This window comes from Podarcis cretensis (genome assembly GCF_951804945.1).
Source record: "Podarcis cretensis genome assembly, chromosome: 16".
NCBI classification, from domain to species: Eukaryota; Metazoa; Chordata; class Lepidosauria; order Squamata; family Lacertidae; genus Podarcis; species Podarcis cretensis.
Window position 1 is genome coordinate 42687706 of NC_137186.1, and position 23406 is coordinate 42711111.

A 23406-nucleotide genomic window follows, 5' to 3' on the forward strand; every position below is an offset into this window, starting at 1 on the left:
CTCAGGCTCGTGACGCAGGCCTCCGGGGGCGGGGCTGCCGAAAAGGCGGGAGGGAGCCGCCAGGTGCGCCGCCGGGGCTCGCTCTCCTCGCCGGGAGAGTCGCTGCGGAGAAGGCCTCGGCCGGAGGAAAGCGCCCCTGGGCGGCGCCCCTCCCTCGCTCGGCCGCGTCGCCGGCAGCTCCTTCTCCCGGGAAGCCGCCATGTCCCACCCGGAGCCCGGAAGCGACTCCCAGCCGCCGCCGCCGCCGCCGCCGCCTCCTCGCCCGCCGGCGGAAGGCTCCAGCGGCTCCAGCGGCACCCCGGGCGCCAGCCAGTCGTCGTCCAGCTCCGGCACCCTCAGCTCCCTGGACACGCTCCCCACGCAGGACCTGCCGCCCATCCCCGAGGACCCGGAGCCCGGCCCGCAGGAGCCCTCGCCGCAGCCCTGGGGCCGCCTCTTCAGCCTGGCCAGGGGCTTCCCCAGCTGCGGTGCGTGAGCCCAGCCCCGGCCCGGCAGGAGCAGGCTGCCCTCTCCCGCCGGCTCCCCTGGGCTTCAGACCAGAGGAAGTCACAGCATAGAGTGTGTCTTCAGGCTAGGGAAAATACGCTGCTCTTGCCTCTTCAGAATCACAACTGGGTGGAGGGAAGAGCAGGCACAGGCAAGCTCGGCCCTCCAGATGTTTTGGGACTACAACTCCCTGACCACTGGTCCTGTTAGCTAGGGATGGTGGGAGTTGTAGTCCCAAAACATCTGGAGGGCCGAGTTTGCCTATGCCTGGTCTAGAGGTGCGTTTGCTCTAAGGGAAATCCACCCGTGCCAGCCAGAGAGCCTGTTCCTTTGCTAAGAAGGGTGCTCTTATGCACCAGGTGGCAGTGGCGTAGCGTGGGGGGTGCAGGGGGGGACCGGGCGCAACATCTGGGGGTTAGGGTTAGGGGGCGCAAATCCACGGGTTAGGGGGCGCAAATCCACGGGTTAGGGGGTGCAAATTACTTGCCTTGCCCCGGGTGCTGACGACCCACGCTACGCCACTGCCAGGTGGGAAAACTCAGTGCAGCCAGCATCCTCCACTGGAGTTCCAGAAGAACCAGATCCAACTGGGATATTGCTTGTCCAGCTGGGATGTGATCTTGTACCCTTTTCTTTTATATGAGCACTCGGGAATAAGGCAAGTAGTGGAATGGGCTCCCAGCCCAGCCACTCGCTAAGGTGTTTCCTTGTGTTAGAAGGAAAAGGTATCAGGAATTCATCTACATCTTGGCCAAACTGCAGCAATTCTGGTCTTCCTCTATATTTGAACTGCTGTTCATTATTTTCAGCAGTTCACTATACTTTTTGCTTCCTTCTTTGTCTCTTTTTGGATGATTCCTCATTATCAGGGACTGGGGTTTTGCTGGGAATCACCTTTTCCTTCTGTTAATACCGTTCTGGTCTTTGATGCCAGCAAGCAATTGCCCTTCTGGTGAATAAAAGTAAAAGGAGAGCTTGTTTATAAACCCATGTCAGATAAATCTCTGGTAGGTTTTAATTTCTCAAAGCTTTTTGATTCAGATGGGGAGATGCCTGCTATGCTTGAGCCTCCTTTGCTCTTCTCAGACCCGCAAGAGGATGCAGGAAACATGCTGTTTCCTTACTTGGGTTTTGTGCTCTTCTTTTTCCCCACCCTAGACTGCGTGAAAAATGAGTACTGGTTTGGGAGAGACCCAAGTTGCGACTACAGTTTTGCTAAGCTGAATCTGACTGAGACAGAGCTCTATAAACAGTACAGCAAAAGGCACTTCCGCATCTTCAGAGTAAGTACTGCAGAGATTCCTTCTTGCTTTCTGCTCTGGGCAACAAGTTCCACTTTGAGGAAGTTTTCTGGTGGCAGTGAATGGGTGTGCCTGGGTTGTGTGCCCTTCTGGCTTGCAAGGTTTATGTGGGGCTCTTTCTGCAGAATTTGAACCCTTCCTATTTCCTCGCTTATGATTCTGCTGTGAGGGAGACCCTGCCAAGTGGACTCTCCTAGCTCACTGTCCTTCCTCCAAGGAACCAGGGCCCGGAAGCTGCCACGTGGCCTATATTGAAGACCAAAGTGCCAATGGGACTTTCATCAATGGAAAGCTCCTTGGGAAGAGCAAGAAGCTTCCCTTGGCAAATGTTGCTGAAATCTCGCTCTCCCTGCCCCACAACAAAGGTAAGATTCCTTGCAAACTCCCTGGCTTACAGGGGCATTTTGGGTAGTGAGTGTAATCCAGTTTTCAACCTTCATGGTTTTATAGTGACACAGCTTGATGAAATAGTGTCAAAATTAACCCTGAATGTAATGTAAGAGGCAGTCTGTATCAGAAGAAACGCCTCACTCTCTGTGGGTGATAATCTCCCTCCACTCCTGTTCTCCAGTGGCTGCTGTTCAGAGTGACGCACTTGGAGCTGTTGTGTGTTTAGTGCACAGGCAGACAATGAAATTCGTTAGCCCAACATGTAGGGATGGATACTAGCTTGGATGGTTGTTGTTTTTCTAACTGATTTTTAATTTCAAGTAAGAAAAAAAACCCATACAAAGAAAGCAGTTTAGTAGTAGTACAGAAAGGAAATAAAAACAGCGTCTGATGGTTGTAGTTTTAGACCTTTTAATAAAGGCAATCCAATGAAAGTGTCTCTCCATAAGTCCAGTCCCTGCCTATTGATATTCCTTTTGTGACATAATCAATTTGTCCATAAGCACAATGTCACATATTTGCGAAATCCAGGCTTCAAAAAGATTTGCATTTGCAGTTTTCCCATATTTTTGTGATCACTAATCTAGCTGCAGTTAATAAATTGAGGATGAGGTCTTTATTGGTTATGTTCTTGAACTGAGGGGTAAAATAATATAGGAAGGCCAATTTGGGGTCTTATAGTAGTGATTGTCCCATTGTTTGATTAAATGTTTGAAAAACTTTCCCCAAGGGAATTTTTTTTGGGCAGAACCACCACATGTGCACTAGATAGCCAGGTAAGTTGCATTCCCACCAGCAAAAGTTGGATGTGTTATAATTAATTCTGTATAATCTAGCTGTATGTAGCATCAATGTGCTATCTTAAAAGCATGTTATTGAGTTCTAATTGAGATAGATCCACATGGTAGTTTATTCCAAATTTGTTGCTCTAATTCTTCTTCAAAATCTTTTCCCCATTTTAGTCTTAATGAAGTGAGAGGAAGAGTAGCCAATTGTGTGTGGATTTTATTTTATTTTAATTTTTATTCAATAAGAAACTTTATTGTTATTACTGTATTGTCATTTTCACACAGAATGGTTATTGACATAAGCACATACAAAATGCAGTAAGAATGATGAATGTAAAAATACAAGTAGAAAAATAAAATGAGAATACATAGGGGAGGGGATAACTGGGAGACAACTGAGAGTGCAACGCCGCGTACACTTATCACATATAAGAAGAAAAAGGTGAATCAAATTATGTCTGAGGATTTTCTATAGTTGTGAGAGATTCCCTTTCCCAGTGGGTTGGTTGAGTTGAGTAGTTGCTCAAAACTATTTAAGTCGTGTAATGCTTGAATCTTATACAGTGGTGCCCCGCAAGATGAATGCCTCGCAAGACGAAAAACCCGCTAGGCGAAAGGGTTTTCCGTTTTGGAGGTGCTTCGCAAGACGAATTTCCCTATGGGCTTGCTTTGCAAGACGAAAATGTCTTGCGGGTTTTTCCTACTTCCCCCCCCTCCCCCCCTTTTTCTAAGCCGCTAAACCGCTTATCCGCTAAGCCGCTAAAAGCCGCTAAGCCGCTAATAGCGCTAATCCGCTAATGGGCTTGCTTTGCAAGACGAAGAGACTCGTGGAACGGATTCTTTTCGTCTTGCGAGGCACCACTGTATTTGGCTGATTTAGAAAATGTATAATCTGGTATATCTCTAATCAGCCACATCGTATATCTTCCAATACAAAGGAGCAGTTGATTAGCTTGGCTGGTTTTAAAAGGGGAATAAGCAAATGCATTGAGGACAGGGCTGTCAATGGCTTTTAGTCATGATGGTTGTACTAGCTCAAATATAATAATATCTGCTGGAGATCATGACCCAAAGAGAGTTGTTGCGCTCATGTCTTGCTTATGGGGTTCCCATATTGCCCTCCACCTTCCGCAGTGAAGGCAGACTTTCCTGGCGTGTAGCAAAGCAATTTGGAAAGGGATCTCATTCTGTCAGCATTATTAGCATTGTTACATATACAAACACATTGTTCTTCTGATCTCTTCCATTATGTTTGGCCACAACACTGAGCACTGGAGATCAGGAAGAGAGTTGTATGTTTTCCTTGCAATAGTAGTTATTGGACTGGGATCGCCTCTCCTTCCTCTCGCTTTCCAGTATTTGTATTCTCTGACCTCATGGAAAGTGATCATCAGCTGGAGTATCCCAAGGAGCTCACAGACAAATATATCATATCAAAAACGTTGGGCACGTAAGTTAGAGTCTTTCTGCCTGCCTATCTTACAAGTTTTCTGCAGTGCTGTCTTTAGGGAAGACCACTGAGAGTTGCACCTGTGGGCGGGGGGTGGGGGAGTGGGCATCATGAGGTTTCAATGGTAGCCCTCAGTGGAGGTGAATCAGCCTCCTCAGTCTTTTGCTCCCACATCAGGGGATGAGAGAGGAGAGGACTGTCCTCTGAAGCTCTGTTTAAATCTGGGGCACTGCGGGCATTTCTTTCACAGTTTCACCATCTAAATGTTAGAACCCTAACCTTGAAGTAGCCTCCTTTTTCTGCTAGTGGTGCCTGTGGAGAGGTGAAGCTGGCCTTTGAAAGGGACACCTGTAAGAAAGTGGCCATAAAAATAATAAATAAACGGAGGTTTATGGCAGATGTTTTGCCGGAGAATGTAAGTATCTCTTTGTTTTTGTCCTCTGGGCAGGGAATTTTTGATGGAGGGAAATATTATTTGTAAAGTACCTTAGGTTGTCACCTGTGCTCTGTAGATGATTAAACATTGTTTGCTTTGACTGCTGCTGATTAAGATGATATATGCAAATTTATTTGTGCTAAACAAATTGTGGATAACTCACAATCTTAAATGACTCACACCTCAGTCCTAAACTTATAGCATGGAAGAATCAGTGGAACTTTTGTGGCATGTGCTGAGGTTTGTGGCCCTAGTGGAATTTGTAAAGTTACCTGATTGTGCCTATGTGAGCTTTTGTTTCAAGAAAAGCATTGACTGGTTCAGCCTCCCCCAGGGTGGATGTTTTAGACTACAATTCCCATCAGCCTCTGCCAGCAGGGCTGTGTTGCCTTTAGCTGATGGACATCTTTACCCAAAACATCTAGAAGGCACCAGGTTGAGGAAGGCTGGCCTAGTTTCCTTTTCTATCTCTCAAAACAATCTCCCTGATACAAATCAGGTGGTTCTACAACTCTGTGAAATTTCAAGGACTCTTCTGCCAGCTGAGCCTTATGTTTGGCTTTCCTGCTTTTTTTGCTGCAGCAATGCAGGCTGTCTTCAGCACTTTTACTGAGGGCAGGAGGCTTGATGTTCTGTCAGTGTGTGAGCTTCCTTCTGTTTCGCTGTCCTCTTGCACCGTCAAGCACCCTCAAGCTAAGCAGATGGGCTCATACTAAAGCTGTGCAAGTGACCTTTATGCTTTGATGTTCCATTGTCTAAAAGCAGGACAAGCCTTTTAATGTGGAAACAGAAGTGGAGATTCTGAAGAAGATTGACCATGTAAGTGGGCCCTTAAACCAGGCAGCTTTTAAAATTATTTTTACCTCCCCTCTTCTCACTAAAGGCTAGGGCTGGGTGATATCTGGTTTTCAACTTCACAATATATCGCCAGTTAACATTGTGATATCTTGATATGTTACAGTGTCTGAAATAAGCATGGAGCTGGTATCACCAGCTAAACATTGAAATATACTGATATATCATAATGTCTGAAATAAGGATGGAGCTATGTAGAGGCATTGGCTGGCTTCATGGTTGCTTCCACATTGTGATTTTTGCATGGCACACACGCACACTCATGATTAGCAATATATTGCCAGGTCAAAAATTATGAAACAGATATCATGATACGGACTTGAAGTGGTTTTGGATGATATATCGATATATTGTCCAGCCCTACTAAAGATCTGACAGTGCTTCTAATTTATCTCATATGCTACTAGCAAGCCCATTCTCTCGGGGCAGATTCTGATGTCTGCAAAATGGAATCCACTGTGCCCAACAGGCTGAGTATTGTGGGGTTCAGCCTCAGAGGAACCTAAAGGTGTTCAGAAGCACAACAAAAATCTTAGGGGGGAAATCGCTTAAACGTGGGAGGAATTGAGGCCAGGGAATGGTGTTGGCTGACTGACTGTTGAAAGGCAGGGAGGAAAAGTAATTTAATTTGAAGTACCTTGGGAGAGGGCAACGCAGGCTGGAACGGTGAACAGCAACATACCATGCTGCAACAGTTTATTGCAGTTCCCACTTATTTTTTTACTCAGTGGAGTGTGGCGGTATATTTAGGTCCTATGGTGGAGATGTCATTCTTGCCCTTTGTCCTCACATTTGTAAGCATTTTCCTTTGAACTGAGAGTTCTGTGCTGTTCTTTGGCTTCAGGAAGAAAGAGCTGCTTTTGGAGGCTGTTGCTTTCTCCGAGAGCGGCTTTTTCCTAGCAAATGTTTGGATGTTTTCCTTTCCTTCCTTGCTACAGCCTTGCCTTATCAAGATAATAGACTTCTTTGAAGGAGAAGACTTTTACATTGTTTTGGAATTGTAAGTTATTCTTCTTTGTGCTTTTTGGGGCGGAGGGAGCGGTTTTGTGCCTCAGGTCTGTGAGTGGCAGTGTCTAAAATGAGCAGTTCAGTGTGGCTATAATTAAAGAAGAAGAAAACTCAGGTGATGACTGCTGGAAAGAGAAGCTAAGGAGATGGAATGAATGGACAATCTAGGCAGCCTTTCTCAGGGGCTGGATTTGTATTGGAACCAGCCCTCTTCCTCCTCGTTCAGCTGTTGTTCAGACTGTTCCATGTTTAGTGCTCAAAATAATCCCTGTGTGTAGAGGTTCTCATCTCAGAGTCAACCATGCTCACTTGATGAAGAAGGTTCTTGATCACAAACAAGCCTCTTAGGCTCCAGGCTGCTTCAGAATTTTTCTTGTCATTTTGGAAGATATCCTTGGTCATAGAGATTTCAGCATACAAAGACTGTCTCTCCTCTTGGCTTCCTTGCTAGTGTTTGGCTAGTCTTGGAAAACTAATTCTAGATCTTTGCATGCTACACTGAAGAATTTTGTATCCAGTGATGAAAAATAGTTGCTACTTTACATCATGAACACCATTTCCATTTTTATTTTGCCTTCAAACATGGGTTTACTCTGCTCTGTCTTTCAGGATGGAAGGTGGAGAGCTATTTGACAAGGTTCTGCGCCCAGCAAGACTGAGTGAAGCAACGTGCAAACTTTATTTTTATCAAATGCTTTTGGCTGTGCAGGTACCCCTTAACTCTGCAAAACTGGTTGTCTCCCGGTAATGTAGGATGAGCTTGGCTTGATGACTGTTAATGTATTCACTGGTACAATCTGGAGTCTGCTTTGTTGCACCACATGGATGCAACAGCCTCTTTTGTTAAACCTTCTGATGAGCAAAGGCTGTTGTGTAGCTGCTTCAAAATATGGTTAACTAACCTTGCTGGATTGCAGTTCCCCTCATCCCTGACTATTGGCTGGCTAGGGATGATGGGAAGTGGGAGTCCAACCTGGAAGTCTACAGGTTAGTTGCCCCTGATGTAGCACATGGAAACATTTACTGCATAGACCATGCAATGTCTCTAAACAGAAGTGTACCTCTCTTCATCACTTGGAGAATTCACAGAAAGACATTACATCTCTGCACCCTGAGGAAGTGCCACAGCTCAGTGACAGAAAAGATAAGAGCAGTTTGCTGGATCAGGCTGGTGGACCATCTAGTCCAGCATCCTGTTCTCACAGAAGTCAACCAGATGCCTGTGGGAAGCCAAGCATGACCCCAGCACAAGAGCCCACACTTCCTGCCTGCCTTGGACTGTGGAGGTGGAACATGGCCTTCAGGGCTAGAAGCCATTGCTCACCTTATTCTCCATGAAAGAGAGCCTTTTGTTTTATTCCACGACTGCTAAGCTTTCTCAAGAGTTTTTTTATATTATTATTTAACAAAATTTATATACTGCTTGATTATAATAAAACCTTTACGCACTTAAAATACAATTATCAATAAGAGACAGTTAAAGCAGGTGTTTAAAAGCAACCAGAGTCTTGGACAAGGTCCTTTGTGAAAAGCTTTGTGAAATTCCAAGTACACTTTGCCGGCTGGATCACGTCTATAAGCTTGTTGACATTCTTATAGAACACTAAAAGGTTAGCAAGACAGCATAGCAAAAACAGTAGCATAGCAAAACAATAGTAATTATAATAATGTACAAAGCCCCCACATTTCAATACAGTGGTACCTCGTTTTGAGTCCGCCCCGTTTAGCATCCATTTCATGGAATGTCTGTGACAAACCTGGAAGTGCCGGGCTACTTTTGGGTTTGCTGCACGCGCAGAAGCATAAAACCACTCCGCGCATGTGCGCAGAGCGGCGCTTTGTCGAGCGTCCCTTTCGTCAAGCGGATCCCGGACTCAAAACGAGGTACCACTGTACTATAAATATAACAAGATTACATAAACAACATGCAGCATCCAATAGCAAAAATAACAAGGGAGCCTCATAGTTTCACCTTAGTCCTGGAAACACCCTTCCCATGATGTTGCTCTCATGATGTTGTTTCCACTGTGGAATCCTCTTCAGATTTTTCTATTCAAGATTGGGAGTTCAAGATTTATTTTCTTCAAGATCAGCTCTAAGCATTGAACTTGCAATGTGGACCTGTTATGTTGAATTGTTCTGCTACACTCTGGGCAATATAGATCACACACACACACACACACACTAAGTTGTCAGTTGTTTTTGTTTACGAAGTGCTGGTGGCTGTGCCTGTGAGGGGGCTGACTAGGCATGGAAGGCAGGACATGGTACTCTAAAAGGAGTGGAGATGCCACTTGCAAAGGTGTGTGAGCCACAACAATCTGTTAATTGCATAATATTCTTTCTCTTTTTGGCGCTGTGCAAAGTATCTTCATGAAAAAGGCATTATTCACCGGGACCTGAAACTGGAGAATGTGCTGTTGTCATCTCCTGAGGCAAATTGCCTTATAAAGGTGAGCAGGAGTTGTCTAAGAATTCAGCCCTCCCCTCCTCAACCCACATCATGTGCCTTAAACAAAGTTGCTCTGCGAGATGCTTTGACCCAGGTCTCTGATGTCGATGGCATTCCAGTGCATGCCACTCAGTTATCATGGAATGAAATATTTAAGACAGAGGCCATGAGTGCAGGGTGTGTTTGTGAAAGACCTTGTGACTCTGCTTGGTCTCCCAGGCCCTCTTGGTCTCTCCCTCTGCAAAATCTTGCCTTCCAAGGTTTTGCTTTGGAGACGAAACTATTGTCTAGCAGTTTTTTTACATACCTAGGCAAGGGTGGCTTGGGAGACATGCAGACCTTCATTGCAAGAAGCAGGTTAAATGACTTCTGAAGTTTTGATCAATCTATTCTTGTTACTTTTCTTGTTGTACAAGATAACAGATTTTGGTCAATCCAAAATTCTTGGAGAAACATCCCTTATGAAAACATTATGCGGTACACCTGACTATCTTGCTCCCGAAGTTCAAAATTTTGCTGAGACAGGAGGTTATGGGCGCTCAGTGGACTGCTGGAGTCTGGGAGTCATTCTCTTTATTTGGTAAGAAGCCCAGGAAGGCTGACAAAGGTTTGTGTCCTCCCATAAAGTGTACCTGTTTGTGGGTGAAATTTTGAACACATCGACTTGAATACTTTTTATTTTTAATTTTTGTCTCTTGCCCTTCCATGGAGAACGAAGGCTGAATTCTGTGCAAGACTTACTTGGATGTGAGTTCATTAAAGTTAGTTTGACTTCTGTACATGTAGGCTCAAACTTTAGTTGCCTGTTAACCTTGTAACAATCCTGTAAGACTGAGTGAGAGTTGCATTTCCAAGCGCTGTTGTCGCCGTGGAGTTGAGCCTCCAATTCCCACTTCAGACATTGTCCCTCTGCCCCTCGTGGGTTTTTGGCTGCAGGCCTGCCATGTTTTTCTTCTTGTTTGTCTCAATTAGCCTCTCCGGATATCCACCCTTCTCTGATAAAAATGCTCGTCTGTCTCTGAGGGAGCAGATCGCCCAGGGAGAATACTACTACTGTGCAGAAATATGGCAGCATGTGTCAGAGGAGGGTAAGGCATTGGTGTGACCCTGTTTCTCAGGACAGAGGAGTGTCTGTTGACCATAGAGGCACCAGCATTGTTTAAATGAGAGAGCTGTCTAAAAGTCTTAAGCGTCATTGTGACTCAAGCAGAAGGTTGGTAGTTCCAGCCCATCCAGGGACAGCTGTGGGCAGGATTCCTGCATTGCATGGGGTTGGGAGGGATATCCTTTGGGATCCCTTCCAATTCTACAATTCTGTTAGTGCAAGGCATGTTGGCTGGGACTCAAACAAATGACACAAACTGAACTGCTGGGGTCTTCTTCCTTGCATCAAAGGGAAGCCTGGCTAAACAATGGCGCTGAAAGGAACTTCTTGTCTCTTGAAGGCTACCTGTGGCTTCCAATAGGGAGCCAAGGAGACTTACAGCATCCTCCTGGCCCTCAAACAGGTGAAAGAGGTGAGGTACCTTTTTCCTCTCCCACTTAGGAAGCAAGGGCAGCAAAACCACACAGGTGTGTTCTGAATAGCATCTTACAAGGTAACTGGCTTATGGCTTGGCACTAAGTGCATCTGCATCTCCTCAGCCACTGTGCCATGACTGGTGATGTTAATGGCAGATGCTACCGCAGTCAGACTTCCTTCCTTTCTTGCTTGGGGTTGTGGCAAGGGCTCATGGCATCATTTTAACCCTGGTCTTCTGGGTCCTAGTGCACTTAATATCCCTCCATGGTATTCTGCATTCCAAAAAGATGTAGAAGTGAGTAAGCTGTAGGAGCAGAACAATATTTTCCCATGGGTTTGGAAATTTATGGGGTCCCTTGTTAACAGTCCTTTTTGGCCCCTGTAAGACTAACCGATTCAGGCTTTGTTCCTGTACATACTTATCACAGAGCAATCCCCTTGGAATTAAATGAAGCTTATGTTTGAGTAATGTACAGTTTCTTTGGCCTGAACCCACACTAGAAATTGTGACAGCAGGAGCCTCTTCTGAATATAGGTAAGGTACTTAAACATTGAGTACTAACTACAACGTTTATGTATCAGCTGTTCCTTTGCCAAGGAGGAGGACAGGGAGGGAGCCAGAACAGGTGGGGGCCACACATGTTTTCTCCAAGCAGAGAAGCAGGTGTGGCAGGCTGGACTAGAGGGGCCATGAGGGTTTCATTCTGTTATTGCTGAACTACAGCACATTTTGCTTTGTTGTTTCAGCCTTTGACCTCGTGCAGAAGTTGCTAGTGGTGGATCCACGGAAGCGTCTTAAAATAGAAGAGGCTTTAGAACATCCCTGGCTTCAGGTATATGCTCACCTGAGCTGTCCTATCTAGGTAGAACAGGACAGGATGATTTTGTTCATTTGTTTTGTTGAAGATGTTTCTCAGCGGCCCCTCATAACAAAATGCATCACAATCCACAGTAGACCAGCCATATATCAGGCAGGTCTTTAACAAGCATTGAAAGCCCTTATTTTGAAGTGGAGGTGGTTCCATTTGCTGGGTGCCACAACTGAGAAGTCCCTTCTTCAAATTGTGGCATGATAAGACCTAACAGGCTGTGACAGCCAGGATGACCTCCTCCAACAGTTTTAGTGTATGGAATGGTCTGTATTGGACAAATACAGGTTCCAAGTTGTTGTTTTTTTAAAAAATATATTTCTACCCCACCCTTTCCCCTGACAGGACCCCAGGCAGCTTACAGATAAAAGCAATAATTGCTACAAACCTAGAAAAGTCAATAATTAAAAAAGCACTTAAACATTAATAGAATTAAAAGAATAAACATAAATGAAATCTATTTAAAACATACAAATAATTATAATAAAACCAGCGTGGCACCAGCCCTTTCACTAAAAGCAGTCAGTTCCCAAAAGCCTGTTGGAGCGAAAAGCTCTTTACCTGCTGATGGAGTTCTTAGCGTTTTGTATGTCAACGAAAGACAGCAAATGGCCAGTGTGTGGAGTCTTCACAGGGACACCGTGGCAGTGAAGATAATGCCTTGGCAATATGAATGGAGAAGGGGAGCTGGGTGTATGGCCCCCTTAGGGGCAGGGGCTTGTACCTTTGGCCAAGGCCAAAGACTGCATTCCACCATGTTTGCGTTTCTGCTTGCTGAATCCTGCAGATAGATTTCCCTCTCTCTGAAATATAGTGGACCCTCCAGTTCTGGGGGTCCGTCTGCTACCCAAAAAGTGTCTGAGGCAGAAAATCCAAATAACTCCTCCCACTGTAGTGGGGAAGGAATTTACTAATAAACTGACAATTTGATGCCCTCCAATAGGTACCCCAGAATATGCTGCCTGCCTGAGGCTGGAGTCTGCTCCTTGCATCCCCTCCATCCCCATTCTTGCTTCCCATTGCCTGCCTTGTGGCCCAGCCTCGTTCTTGGCTGCTTCACACTGTTAATCAACTGCTAGAATTATGCCACCCTATGATTTCATTTTAAATATATGTGCAAATACATATTCTCCACAGGATGAAAATATGAAGCACACTTTTCAACGGTTAATCACTCAAACTCAGGAGCCGGTGCCTGCATCAGAGGCCTCAACTTTGGTATCTATTTCTCATGATGGGTTGCTTGAAGAACTTGTGAATTGATTTTAGAAAACTTTTGGGGGGATTTTCCTTTTTTAAAAAATGGGAAAATAACTTAATTCAGCACTGGCTTGTGTTCAAGCAAGCAGAGGCATTTGGGAGCGCTGCTGCATGGTGTAAGGAGCCAGAGTCCTTGGGTCACCTGAGGCTTTGGGTAGGGGTTTTGACAGGTGAAGCCGTAGATAGACCACTGGAGGGCTTTGGGGGGGGGGGAAGATGAAGAGTGAGGGGGGTGGTAGCCCCAAACAAAAATAGTGCAGTATAATGGCTTTGTATTACAGGAGTGCATTGACTACCCATGAAGGCACAAATACAATTGGCATTTAAAGAAGTAGAACAGAGTCCTACAACCGTATGCTAAAACCAGCCAAATCTATATGGCAGCAACATAAAATGGTCACCAGATATGAGATGGAATAAACTGAAGCAACTTTTCCAAGGGGGGTGGGGAATGGACTTCTCACTGAGGCTAAAAGTCCTCCAAGTATTTTGGAATATTTGACAGGCGGTGTCTCTTTCAGAGCGGCTGGTCTGCTTTCTCTCTCTGTTTCATTTGATCCTCCTCGTCCAGATAATGCAGTCGCTTCTGGAGGCAGAGTGGTGCCTATAATGATGGGTTGTGCCAGTTCAGGCCCCATGCCCAGCCACAGTTGGCAGCAATCCATGGTTTGCAAACCCACTTCAATCCGTGGTTGCTGATTTGCCTTGTGGACAGCAAACCATGTTTTCTCCAATCATACAAGGGGCTTTCTTAGGCACCACGGAGTGTTTGGAGCACTGCTGCACCCTTCCATGGCCTTGCAGCAGGTGGTTCCACAGGTTAATCCTCCTGCTTTCTTTTTCAGCCACCCACCAGCAGGAGGAAACGGCACCACTCGCAGGAGCAGGCTGGTCCCTCCAAGGTGCAAAAAGTGAAGATGGCTTCTTAAGGGCTGTTTTTTAAAAAAGAAATTTTTATAAGTTTATGAAGTTCTTTTAAACTGTAGTACATGAATATTTTGATAAATAAAAAGCTTTCTAAGACTAGCGTGACCTGGTTAATTGTGAAGAACTCCCACTGTGTATACCGTGCCTGCCGTCCTGGGGAAGGGGGGCGAGTGTAAGCGACCCCTTCCGACGTGCGCGCGTCGGTCCCTGTCCTGCCCCGGACTTTCTGCAACTTTTCTCCTGCAGTTGGAGGGAGCGGAGGAGGGGCGCGGCCGTCCCCAGCCCCCCCCGGCGGGGCGGAGCAGCGCACAGCCCGAAGATGGCGCCGATGCCGCCGCCGGCGGGGCGGGAGCGGGGCGGCCGGCGGGCCGAGGGGGCGTCGCAGCCGCCGCGGTGAGCCGAAGCGGGGCCGCCATGGAGCCCGAGGCGCCGCGGAGCTTCAGGCGCTGGCGCCGAGGAGGCGGCGGCGGGCGGGATCCTCGCGGGCCCCTTCTAGCCGGGGTGAGCGCCGGGCGAAGCTGGAGGGACGGGGGCGACGAAGCGGGGGGCGGATTTGGACGCTGGGAGAGGAGGGGGTCGTCCGGACAGGCGGCGAGGTCTTGCCGCGCCCAGCGCCACGTCCCGGCTGGATGGGGCTCCCGGCGCGGGGCTGCGGAGGTGGGAAGCGGGAAGCGGGAAGCGGGCGCCGCCCCTTCGGTAGCCCCGACGTGCCTGGGGGCAGCCCCTGCCGGGAGGCGAGCGCGCTCTCCAGGGCGCCCCGGGGGCCGCCGCCGCCGCCCCCTCGCGCCCTGGCCGCTCCTTCGGGGCTGCCTCCCGGCCGGGGGGGCCCGCGCCTCTCTGGCGCGCCGGGGGAAGGGCGCTCGGACAGCTGGGCTCGGCGGAACTAAAGGCGAAACTAAGCCAACTTGACGCGTGTGCGCTGAGGCAAGTTGGAGGGTTGGGTGATAGTTGCACACTGTGAGGTGGACTCGTTTGTTAGCCCCTTGAGTATAAAAAGCGCCCCCCCCCCACTTCCAGTGTTTGTGCAATTTTTATACAGATGGGTATAGATTTCTCTCCCCTCCCCTTCTGGCCTGCCTTCTTTCCCTTTCCTTGTCTTGCCTTTCCCTTGCAGGATGGGAGTTGTAGTCCAAAACATCTGGAGAGCTCCAGGTTGACTGAGGCAGCTCCCGGTGTAACTGAGTTGAGCAGACCAGAGTTTCCAGATCCAGGAAGCTGCCTTGTGCCAAACCAGGTCGTGGGCTCATCTCCTTCAGTACTGCCCACTTTGGCAATGCACTTCTAGCTCCAGTGCCAGAGAAAGGCTTTTCACTCATCTGCTCCTTAATATACGTGTGCATGAGTACACACACACACACACACACACACACTGGAGGCATCCAAGTTGCACAGTTTCAGCTATGCTTGCCCCACGAGAGCACACCCAACACTCCCAGAGCTGTTGTGCTGCTCAGGCCTTGCTCCTTGGGGGTGGCTGCTCTAGGACTGGTAGGGATGCTCCCTCCCCAGCACTGTTTGCCTTACAGAAGGCTGGCTGGCTGGCTGGCTGGCTGGCTGGCTAGCTGTGGGGCGGCTTCAGGGGTAACATGATTGTGCAGTTTTTGCATATATATGAAAAGCAGGGCTGGCTCAGGGAGGGTGTCCTGCAAGGAGGTCTGTATCAATGCCTTGGCACTAAAGTGGTTAATAAAGAGCTGGTTGAGAAAATGCTCTCTCCTTCCTGGGGTGAGAGGGGAGAAAGTGCCATAAGCTGGAAATCCTGAAGAGTTGCTATTCAGCTTGTTTCACTTCACAGCGGGGGGCGGCTCCCCCCTGAAGGAGACCATTTTATCCGGCATTGTCTTTGGGAAGCCTTTGGAGGAGCTGGGGCTGTGGATGCTGCAAGGGCACCAGGTGCCCGCCTGCCTTTTCTTACATGGGCCAATGATGAGCAGGTGAAGAGCAGCAAAACTGTTGTTGCCTTGCTTGTTTTGCATCAAGTAGCAAAGGGTTCCTGCTGTTCTTCCAGTCCCTGAAACCCCTTACATGCAGCCCTAAGGGCTGAGCGTGAAGCTTCCTGGCGAGAGGGCAGATTTATTCCTTGCCTCCTAAATAAAAAGTAGAATTAGTGCGGCCCATCAGGCAGCTGCAGGTTCCATACTAGTCAGCTGTCTCCATCACTGGCTTAGACTGGCGTTGTGCAGACAGTACATTTTCCTTATTGGGTCCTGCTGCCAATTAGAAGTTACTCCAGGCCATTTGAGTTAAAAGGTAAAGGTAAAGGTACCCCTGCCCGTACGGGCCAGTCTTGACAGACTCTGGGGTTGTGCGCCCATCTCACTTAAGAGGCCAGGGGCCAGCGCTGTCCGGAGACACTTCCGGGTCACGTGGCCAGCGTGACATCGCTGCTCTGGCGAGCCAGAGCTGCACACGGAAACGCCGTTTACCTTCCCGCCGGTAAGCGGTCCCTATTTATCTACTTGCACCCGGAGGTGCTTTCGAACTGCTAGGTTGGCAGGCGCTGGGACCGAGCAGCGGGAGCGCACCCCGCCGCAGGGATTCGAACCGCTGACCTTTCGATCGGCAAGTCCTAGGCGCTGAGGCTTTAACCCACAGCGCCACCTGCGTCCCTTGCCATTTGAGTTACTTCTAGGCTTTTTGAGATGCTTGCAGGAGCCGTGGCTTCTGTGCAAAGTGTCTCTGGGTCCCAGCACCTGACTTACGTTGGGCCAGCTGTCCTCATGCTGTCCACCTGATTCCACCAGGTACTGATGCCGGCAATGGGTGGGAAAGGAGGAGGAGACTGAATGATAGGAAGGAGGATGAATTATCCGCACGTTGGGACAGTTTGAAGCTAGCTTTGCTTACACCCCTTAAAGACAGCGATGCCTTCTTCAAGGAACACATTATCTCCTTGTAGATGATCTTCCTTCAGCAGCTTGTAGGCTTCTGTCATAGCCATAAATGAGAGCTTGGCCTCGCGGATGCAGGAATGCCCCCAGCCTCAGAGTTTGCACCACTTCCAGTCCAACCTGTGTGTGCCAGTTTGCTTGCCCCTTAGCTTCCTTGACTTTGACTTTGCTAAAATGTGGGGGGCTGTTCTCGGGGAGTGTTACTGTGGCGTTGCAGAGAACATGTTTTGCCCTGACAGCTGACTACTTTCTCCTCCAAGAAAAGTATTTGTACTGCACTGGAAACGGATGAAAGGATGTTCAGTAAATAACTGAGGGTGGTGGGGTGGCAAGAAATAAGCATTACTATTCCTTGAATCAGCAGTTCTGATAAATGTAGGTAAGGGCTCCTTTCTGAGCAGCTACAGGGGAGGACAGTTTGGGAGGAGGAAGACAGAGCATTTAATCCAAGTGTGTACAAAGCCACCACCCTCAGATTTGATCTGTGATGTGTGGCTAATCCCACCAGCCGGGGTTGGTTTTAGTATAGTGAAAGGATCTTCACTGTGGTTCCTAGGTCAGCCTCTGCGGAAGGTGAGGAGCTTCTACTCTGCTGCTGCTTGCCTTTTTAAAATGAAGCAAAAAGCTGATGACCCCATCCGGGTTGATTTGCCAGCTGTTGGGGCCTGAGGACTTGGCAGAGACTTTCACAAGGCCGGAGCAGTGAATAATGAAAACCTGCAGTGACTTCGCAGGGTGGAAGCCATTGTGTCTTTCCTATTAATAAACAGCATTTTAGTAAGTGCAGGAAGTGCTGCTTGTTCTAGCTGATAAATTGGATAAATGCCTCCTCCTCCTCCTCCTCCTCCTCCCTGTCTATTTGCAGATTTCTCTGTTTGGGTTGAAGCGCTTTGAGAGCAGAAGCCCTGACGGCCTTGTGCTGAGCAAGGCTGAGTTTGTTGAGAAGGTGCGCCAGAGCAACCAGGCCTGCCACGAGGGCAACTTCCACAAGGCCATTGTGCTCTACAGTGAAGCTCTGGCTGTCGATCCTCAGAACTGCATCCTGTACAGCAACCGCTCGGCAGCGTACATGAAGACGCAGCAGTACGACCAAGCCCTCGATGACGCCATCCAGGCACGCCTCCTGAACCCCAAGTGGCCAAAGGTAGGCCCCCTGACTTGCTCTCGCCTGTGCAGCAGAGCGTCCGCACAACTGGGCACCTAAGGCTCCCGCAGCAGAGGTCCGTGAGAGCCAGATACACTACCTTTCCTGGCTTGCTGCCTTCTGCCAGAGGGAGAGAGCAGGGCTGTGTGCTCTGCCCAGGGGTGAGGGGGGGTGGATCCTCACCTTCTCTGGCCCCTGTAATTTTCATTTATTTATTCATTTTGTATACCGCCCTTGATCTGAAGATCTCGGGGTGGTTCACAGCATAAAAATACAAGATAAAAACACAAAACTCAATAGAAACAGGAACAAGAGCAAAACAAACCGATAAACCTACCTTCCACAAACACATTTAAAAGGATACAGGATGTTGTTCAGCCAAAGGTCTGGCTGAAGAGGAAGGTTTTTGCCTGGCACCTTTCCCTCTGGCTTCTGAGGTTCCTGTGGATAGTTCCCATGCTTTTCCAAGTCCTGTCTGTATTTAGGACATTCACAGCTATCTGCTAGTCCTTCTAAGAGTCACACTTGGTGCGCTTTCCATCAGGCTCCTGGGCATGCTGCTCTCCAAAAGGTTTCCATTACTCGGCTTGCTGAGCTAGTTGTTTGCCTTCAGGCCTTGGGGGAAGGGCTCTCCCTCCCCCCCCCCCCCGCATTGCAGAGTCTTGCGAAGGGGACTGTGCTATGTGTGCATGGTCACGACTAACGTGTACATGGAATTCTATTTAGCTGCTGAATGAAGAAGCCATTTCTCCACTTCCTGGGCTCTTAGGTTATGCTGCCTTTCTGCTCACCAAGTGGAACTTGGGGCCCCTGAGGGTCCTGCTCCTGCTTGTGGGGGTCAGCCAGGCCCAGAGTGGGCAAGGGCTCCGCCCCTCTAGACATTCTTCTCCCTTGCTCTCCCTTCCAGCCCCTACAAAGCGTGGCGCCAAGGGGGCTCACTGCCAGGTTGAGCTCTTGATCAGAGAGACCTTGCTCTGGTTTCCATTTCCTTGTTCTAGACACACACGCAGATTTGTGCTGTTGCTCTGAATGAACAGCAGTAGTCAAAAATGAAGTGAGATTACCCTTGTCTTTACCCAGCAATTAACACGGACACCTGGGTGCACGGGGCCTGCCTTTCTCTCTCTTGACTTTGCTGTCTACGGAGCATTCCCGTTCCTCCCTAGCCCGCTTGCTCTGACTCCCTGGCCACCATCGTCCTGACTTGCAACAGGCAGCTCCCCTTCTTCGTGGGTGGGTGGGTGGGTGGGGGAATGCAAGCATTTATCTTGTGGCTCCCGTGCCTCTGTGACCCCCTCCAGTACCCAGCACCCAGCATCTCCCAGCGCCTGCCCTGGCGGCTCCTGGAGCAGGGAGGATAGGTAGGAAAGACTCAGGTCATGTGTGAAATGGGTTTCTGGGTGCAAGTGGAATCTCCTCAGCCCCACTCTTCTGACCTCTTTGGATGGCCTGCTACAGGAATCACAATTTTGTTCTCTCCCCTTCCCCCTAAAAGTTGGATGTTCTGAGCTCCTAAAAGGAGCCCCCTTGGCCCCAAAGCACAGGATAAGGACAGTATCTTGACAACCTTGTGTAGTTGCCCTATAAAAAGCAAGTGAACACGAAGCCTGGCCATTCTGGAATAAATGCCTGGTGTGGACTCTCCCATGCCGTCAGCTGCTTTGCAAGGCTGGGGCATCTCTCTTGCTCTGACGGGCATTGGAATTTGTGCCGGATGCATTGTCATGCCTTCATAGTGGGACGAAACACGACGAGGGTTTTCTCGGCTTCAGATTTTGCTCCAGAGGCAGCGAGCAACGTTATGTTAGGAGGACTCCTCCTCCTCCGTCCTCCCGTCCTGCCTGCCTTGAGCTGCCAGCACGAGCTGTGAAAGGGCCAGTGCCTGGCAAGCAGCAGCCTGCCTTCCTCTTGGACCAGAGGCTCTTCACCTCTGAGGCCGCTGTGCAAGAGAGGAAGCCACTCTTTCCTTGGCTGCATGTGCGGCTGTGTGCCCAGGGCTGCTGAGCAGAGAAGCCCCGGACAGGCTCTTCTTAGCTCTCTCTCTGGAGAAAGCAAGGGCAATTTTTTTCTGCCATAGGTTGGGGGGGGGGCAGCAGCTTTTGCTTCCTTTCTATTTTGCTCTTGAAGGAAATGGCAGGTTTCCCATAAATGTTTGTCTGAGGCTGTGCTTCTGCTTCCATGGCAACAAGGGCCGAGTTTTACTCCGCTGACTCTGGTGATATGAAGGCTATTAATCTGCTCCAAATAGTAGGAAACGGAGGAGTCTGGCCCAGGAGGGGTCTCTCAGCCTCCCCAGGTGCGAGGGGCCAGTCCCCAAGGCCTCTCTGCACATTATCTTTCCATTTCCCTTTGTCCTGCTGTGTCACTGAAGAGACGCAGGGAGGGGAGTGAGACCCACACATTTCAGGCTACATTTTGCAGCTTGATCCAATTGTGCCCCCAAGCTGTTCTCCATCCTGTCAGTCTGACAGCAAGTCTGCCAGAGAAGAGTCTGATAAGCCGCTTTCTTTGTCCAAAGAGTTTAGATTTTCTCTTGCTGTGATGTGAGACCGATCCCTTGCAGACACTCCACTGATTGGCACTGGGCTTGGAATGAGGTGGGGGTGGGGGTGTGCCAGACACATTGGTGCTTTGTACTCTCCCAGGGAAAATAGATGTGGCGTGTGTGCTTTGTTCTGTAAGTGTGAGACTTCAGAGTGATTTCTCAGAGACACTGCAGGGCCTTCCCCAGCCCCTTTCTTCCCATGTTTCATGGGCACAAAGCCCCATCAAGGCTGGTTCTGGGCTTGGCAGTGCCTTTGTAAAACCAGATTTGTAATAGGAATGGAATATAGACAGAGGCAGCCCGTTGGTCCATCTGGCTCAGCACTGTCCCCACGGACTGGCAGCAGCCCTCCAAGGTTTCAAGTGGAGCTATGCCACCTACACAGAGGTGCCATTGGGGAAAGAACCGGAGGTCTTCTGCCTGCCCCACGGCTGTGCATCTCCATGTCTGGCATCTTCCTGTGAGATTGCTGTGGATGGTCCGATCCTGCCTCTCTGTTCATGTCGTCTTCCAGGGCCAGATTTCGCCAAGGAGAATCTAATGGAGAATCATGGAATTGTAGAGCTGGAAGGGACCCTGAGGATCATCTAGTCCAACTTCCTGCAGTGCAGGAATAGGCAGCTGTCCCATAGGGGATCAGACCTGCAACCTTGGCGTTGTCAGCACCACACTGCAACTGAAGCTCAGGTCCACGCACAGGCGTGCCAGAGGTAGCTCATAGGGAGCCTTACACAAAAGAAAATTGCTCTGCTGCCAGGTGGTGAAACAGAGGAGGAGGAGGAGGAGGATAAACACAATGTTTCTGGAAACCAGTGGGACACATCCTTTCCCGCATTTCTGCCACATAGGTAATTAATTGTTTGAAAATTGCAAATCCTCCCTCCCTCCTTCCCTCCTTTGCTGCCTCTTCTTCCAGGCCTGCTGATACATTTGTGATCATAGAATCATATAATTGTAGAGTTTGAAGGGACCCTGAGGGTCTTCTGGTTCAATCCCCTGCAGTGCAGGAGTCTCACTCCCAGCCTCATGCAACTGTCTTAGAAATGCTTGCTAGGAGCTGAGCTTCCTGAGATACTCTGAAAAGGCCAGGCTTTCCAAGAAAATAGGCACATCCTTTTCAATTCTCTTAAATCTGTTAAATAAAATGACACAGAGAGAAGTCCATTCTTAGTAATTCTGATAAATATTAACCATTGATCACCAGCAAGCAGCCTGATAATGCAATTATAGTTACAGGTGAAACTCGAAAAATTAGAATATCATGGAAAAGTTCATTTATTTCAGTAATTCAACTTAAAAGGTGAAACTAATATATGAGATAGACTCATGACATGCAAAGCAATGTACGCTGTACGCCATAATCATCACAATTATAACAAATAAATGCTTGACATATCTTGCTTTGCATGTCATGAGTCTATCTCATATATTAGTTTCACCTTTTAAGTTGAATTTCTGAAATAAATGAACTTTTCCATGATATTCTAATTTTTCGAGTTTCACCTGTAGTAAAAAAAGCAATTTTGTATCTTGTGCCACTTATTAGTTTTTAGAACATTATAACATTTAATCTAAGATCAGAAAAACACAGCCAACTTTAAATGAATAAAACATTGTGGATCCGTTAAGTTATGTTTGGTAATAATTCAATAAAATTCTGCCACATTATCAAGAAGTTGTGTTCCAAAAGTCTAAGGGAATGTGTTGACTTCACCAGTGCTGCAAAGTCCCTGATTCCATCCAGCCATTTTTGGGTTGTGGACACTGTTGATTCTATCCAGTCATTAGCAAAAAGTACTCTGGCTACAGCTGAAATCTAATGGGCTCGTTCTTTATGTTCTGGTCTAACTGATCATTTCGTATAATGTAATAAAAAGAATGCTGAATGAAATGGGACTTCATAGCCTATAATCCTTGTTAATTAATGTTTAATTTTCCTGCAGTATTTTTGACATCTCGCATTTCCACTGTGTGTGTGTGTGGGTGGGTGGGTGGGTGGGTGGGTGAAAACCACCCCTGGCATTTTCAACAAGTGGGTGGGTAATTTTTTATCTTCATTGGGACAATGCACCACCTACTCATGATCTTAGAGAAATTTTCTCTTACTCCATAAAGTATTTAAAGGGAGTCTATATGCAGTTTCCTATAGATTTCCCCAGATTTCTAAGGGGATTACTCCCCAGCCCGTAGTCTATGCCCATAAGATATTGTTTTACTTGTTCAGGTCTGGTACCTTGTTTTATAAAAGGCTGGTTAAGATTTTGGTATCTGTGCCTATTGGCCTTTATACTTAGTTTTCCAAAGTCTTTAACTATGGAATCATTGAACTTTGGGTCATAAGAGCTTTAACCCTGAAATGATTATGATCCTTCCTCATTTGGAAACCTGCTATTGCCTTTATATCAGGGCTCAGCAAACTTTTTCAGCAGGGGGCTGGTCCACCGTCCCTCAGACCATGTGGTGGGCTGGACTATATTTTGAAAAAAAATAAAAAATGAACGAATTCCTATGCCCCACAAATAACCCAGAGATACATTTATTCTACTCATGTAAAAACATGCTGATTCCTGGACCGTCTGCAGGCCGGATTGAGAAGGCGATTGGGCCGGATCCAGCCCCTGGGCCTTAGTTTGCCTACCGATGCTTTATATCATCTTTTATTGACTCCGTAGGGGAGAGGCTCCAAATTGGTATTAATTCCAGATCTGTAACAAAGAGGATGATAGTAGGGGCTGCGCTTGCTCCCCTCACCAGCCTCCCTCTCATTCTCCCATATCAACCCTCAAGAGCTTCCTGCCTTCTGCAACTGGTGAGTTCATTTTCCACTTTCCCAACCCCATCTCTCTCTTCTGTTCTGCAGCCACGCTCTGCTCCAGTTTTCACCTTTATCCCTTGGTCCATGCCTCCCCCACTTTTCTCAGCTCCTCCTTGCACACACATATTGCTCCCCTTTCCATGCCTTGTTCTTGCTTGTTCTACATATATGGGTCTCTGCTTGTTAAATTATCTGTTCCACATTACTACATTTAGTAATCACCAGGAGTGAAATACATTATGTGACGGTGCTATGGAATATTTGAGG

General features: G+C 48.1%; 2 protein-coding genes and 2 long non-coding RNA genes across 5 annotated transcripts in view; 2 read left to right on the forward strand and 2 right to left on the reverse strand.

The window, feature by feature from the left end:
* Positions 1-23406, reverse strand: part of LOC307205453 — a 422161-nt gene that overhangs the window by 182397 nt on the left and 216358 nt on the right. The window lies entirely within an intron of this gene.
* LOC307205460 overlaps positions 1-23406 on the reverse strand; it is a 261192-nt gene that overhangs the window by 56914 nt on the left and 180872 nt on the right. The gene's annotated exons all lie outside the window — the stretch shown is intronic.
* Positions 23-13840, forward strand: CHEK2 (checkpoint kinase 2). 2 transcript variants are annotated; one of them, XM_079957793.1, is made up of 14 exons: positions 23-467; positions 1645-1769; positions 2005-2152; positions 4322-4415; positions 4722-4830; positions 5617-5670; positions 6645-6706; positions 7324-7423; positions 9081-9167; positions 9583-9746; positions 10139-10254; positions 11436-11521; positions 12695-12775; positions 13663-13840. In XM_079957793.1, exons 1-14 carry the CDS (start codon positions 200-202, stop codon positions 13744-13746), a joined length of 1578 nt encoding a protein of 525 aa, XP_079813919.1. In that variant the 5' UTR covers positions 23-199; the 3' UTR covers positions 13747-13840. The 2 variants fall into 2 exon arrangements, with proteins under 2 accessions (XP_079813919.1, XP_079813918.1); XM_079957792.1 differs by having other exon boundaries at positions 181-467; positions 5614-5670.
* The window catches only part of TTC28 (tetratricopeptide repeat domain 28), a gene marked incomplete at its 5' end in the record, with an annotated part of 133478 nt that continues 124135 nt past the window's right edge, over positions 14064-23406 (forward strand). Inside the window, 3 exon segments of the mRNA XM_079957727.1 lie at positions 14064-14084; positions 14087-14245; positions 17501-17779. Coding sequence (XP_079813853.1) covers positions 14064-14084; positions 14087-14245; positions 17501-17779 — 459 coding nt within the window.

Coding starts and splice junctions, on each gene's coding strand:
- CHEK2 (XM_079957792.1), top strand. CDS start 200: ATGTCCCACCCGGAGCCCGGAAGCGACTCCCAGCCGCCGCCGCCGCCG. Junction 2,153..4,321: donor CTCCCTGCCCCACAACAAAG/GTAAGATTCCTT, acceptor CTCGCTTTCCAG/TATTTGTATTCTCTGACCTC. Junction 9,168..9,582: donor AGGCAAATTGCCTTATAAAG/GTGAGCAGGAGT, acceptor TTGTTGTACAAG/ATAACAGATTTTGGTCAATC.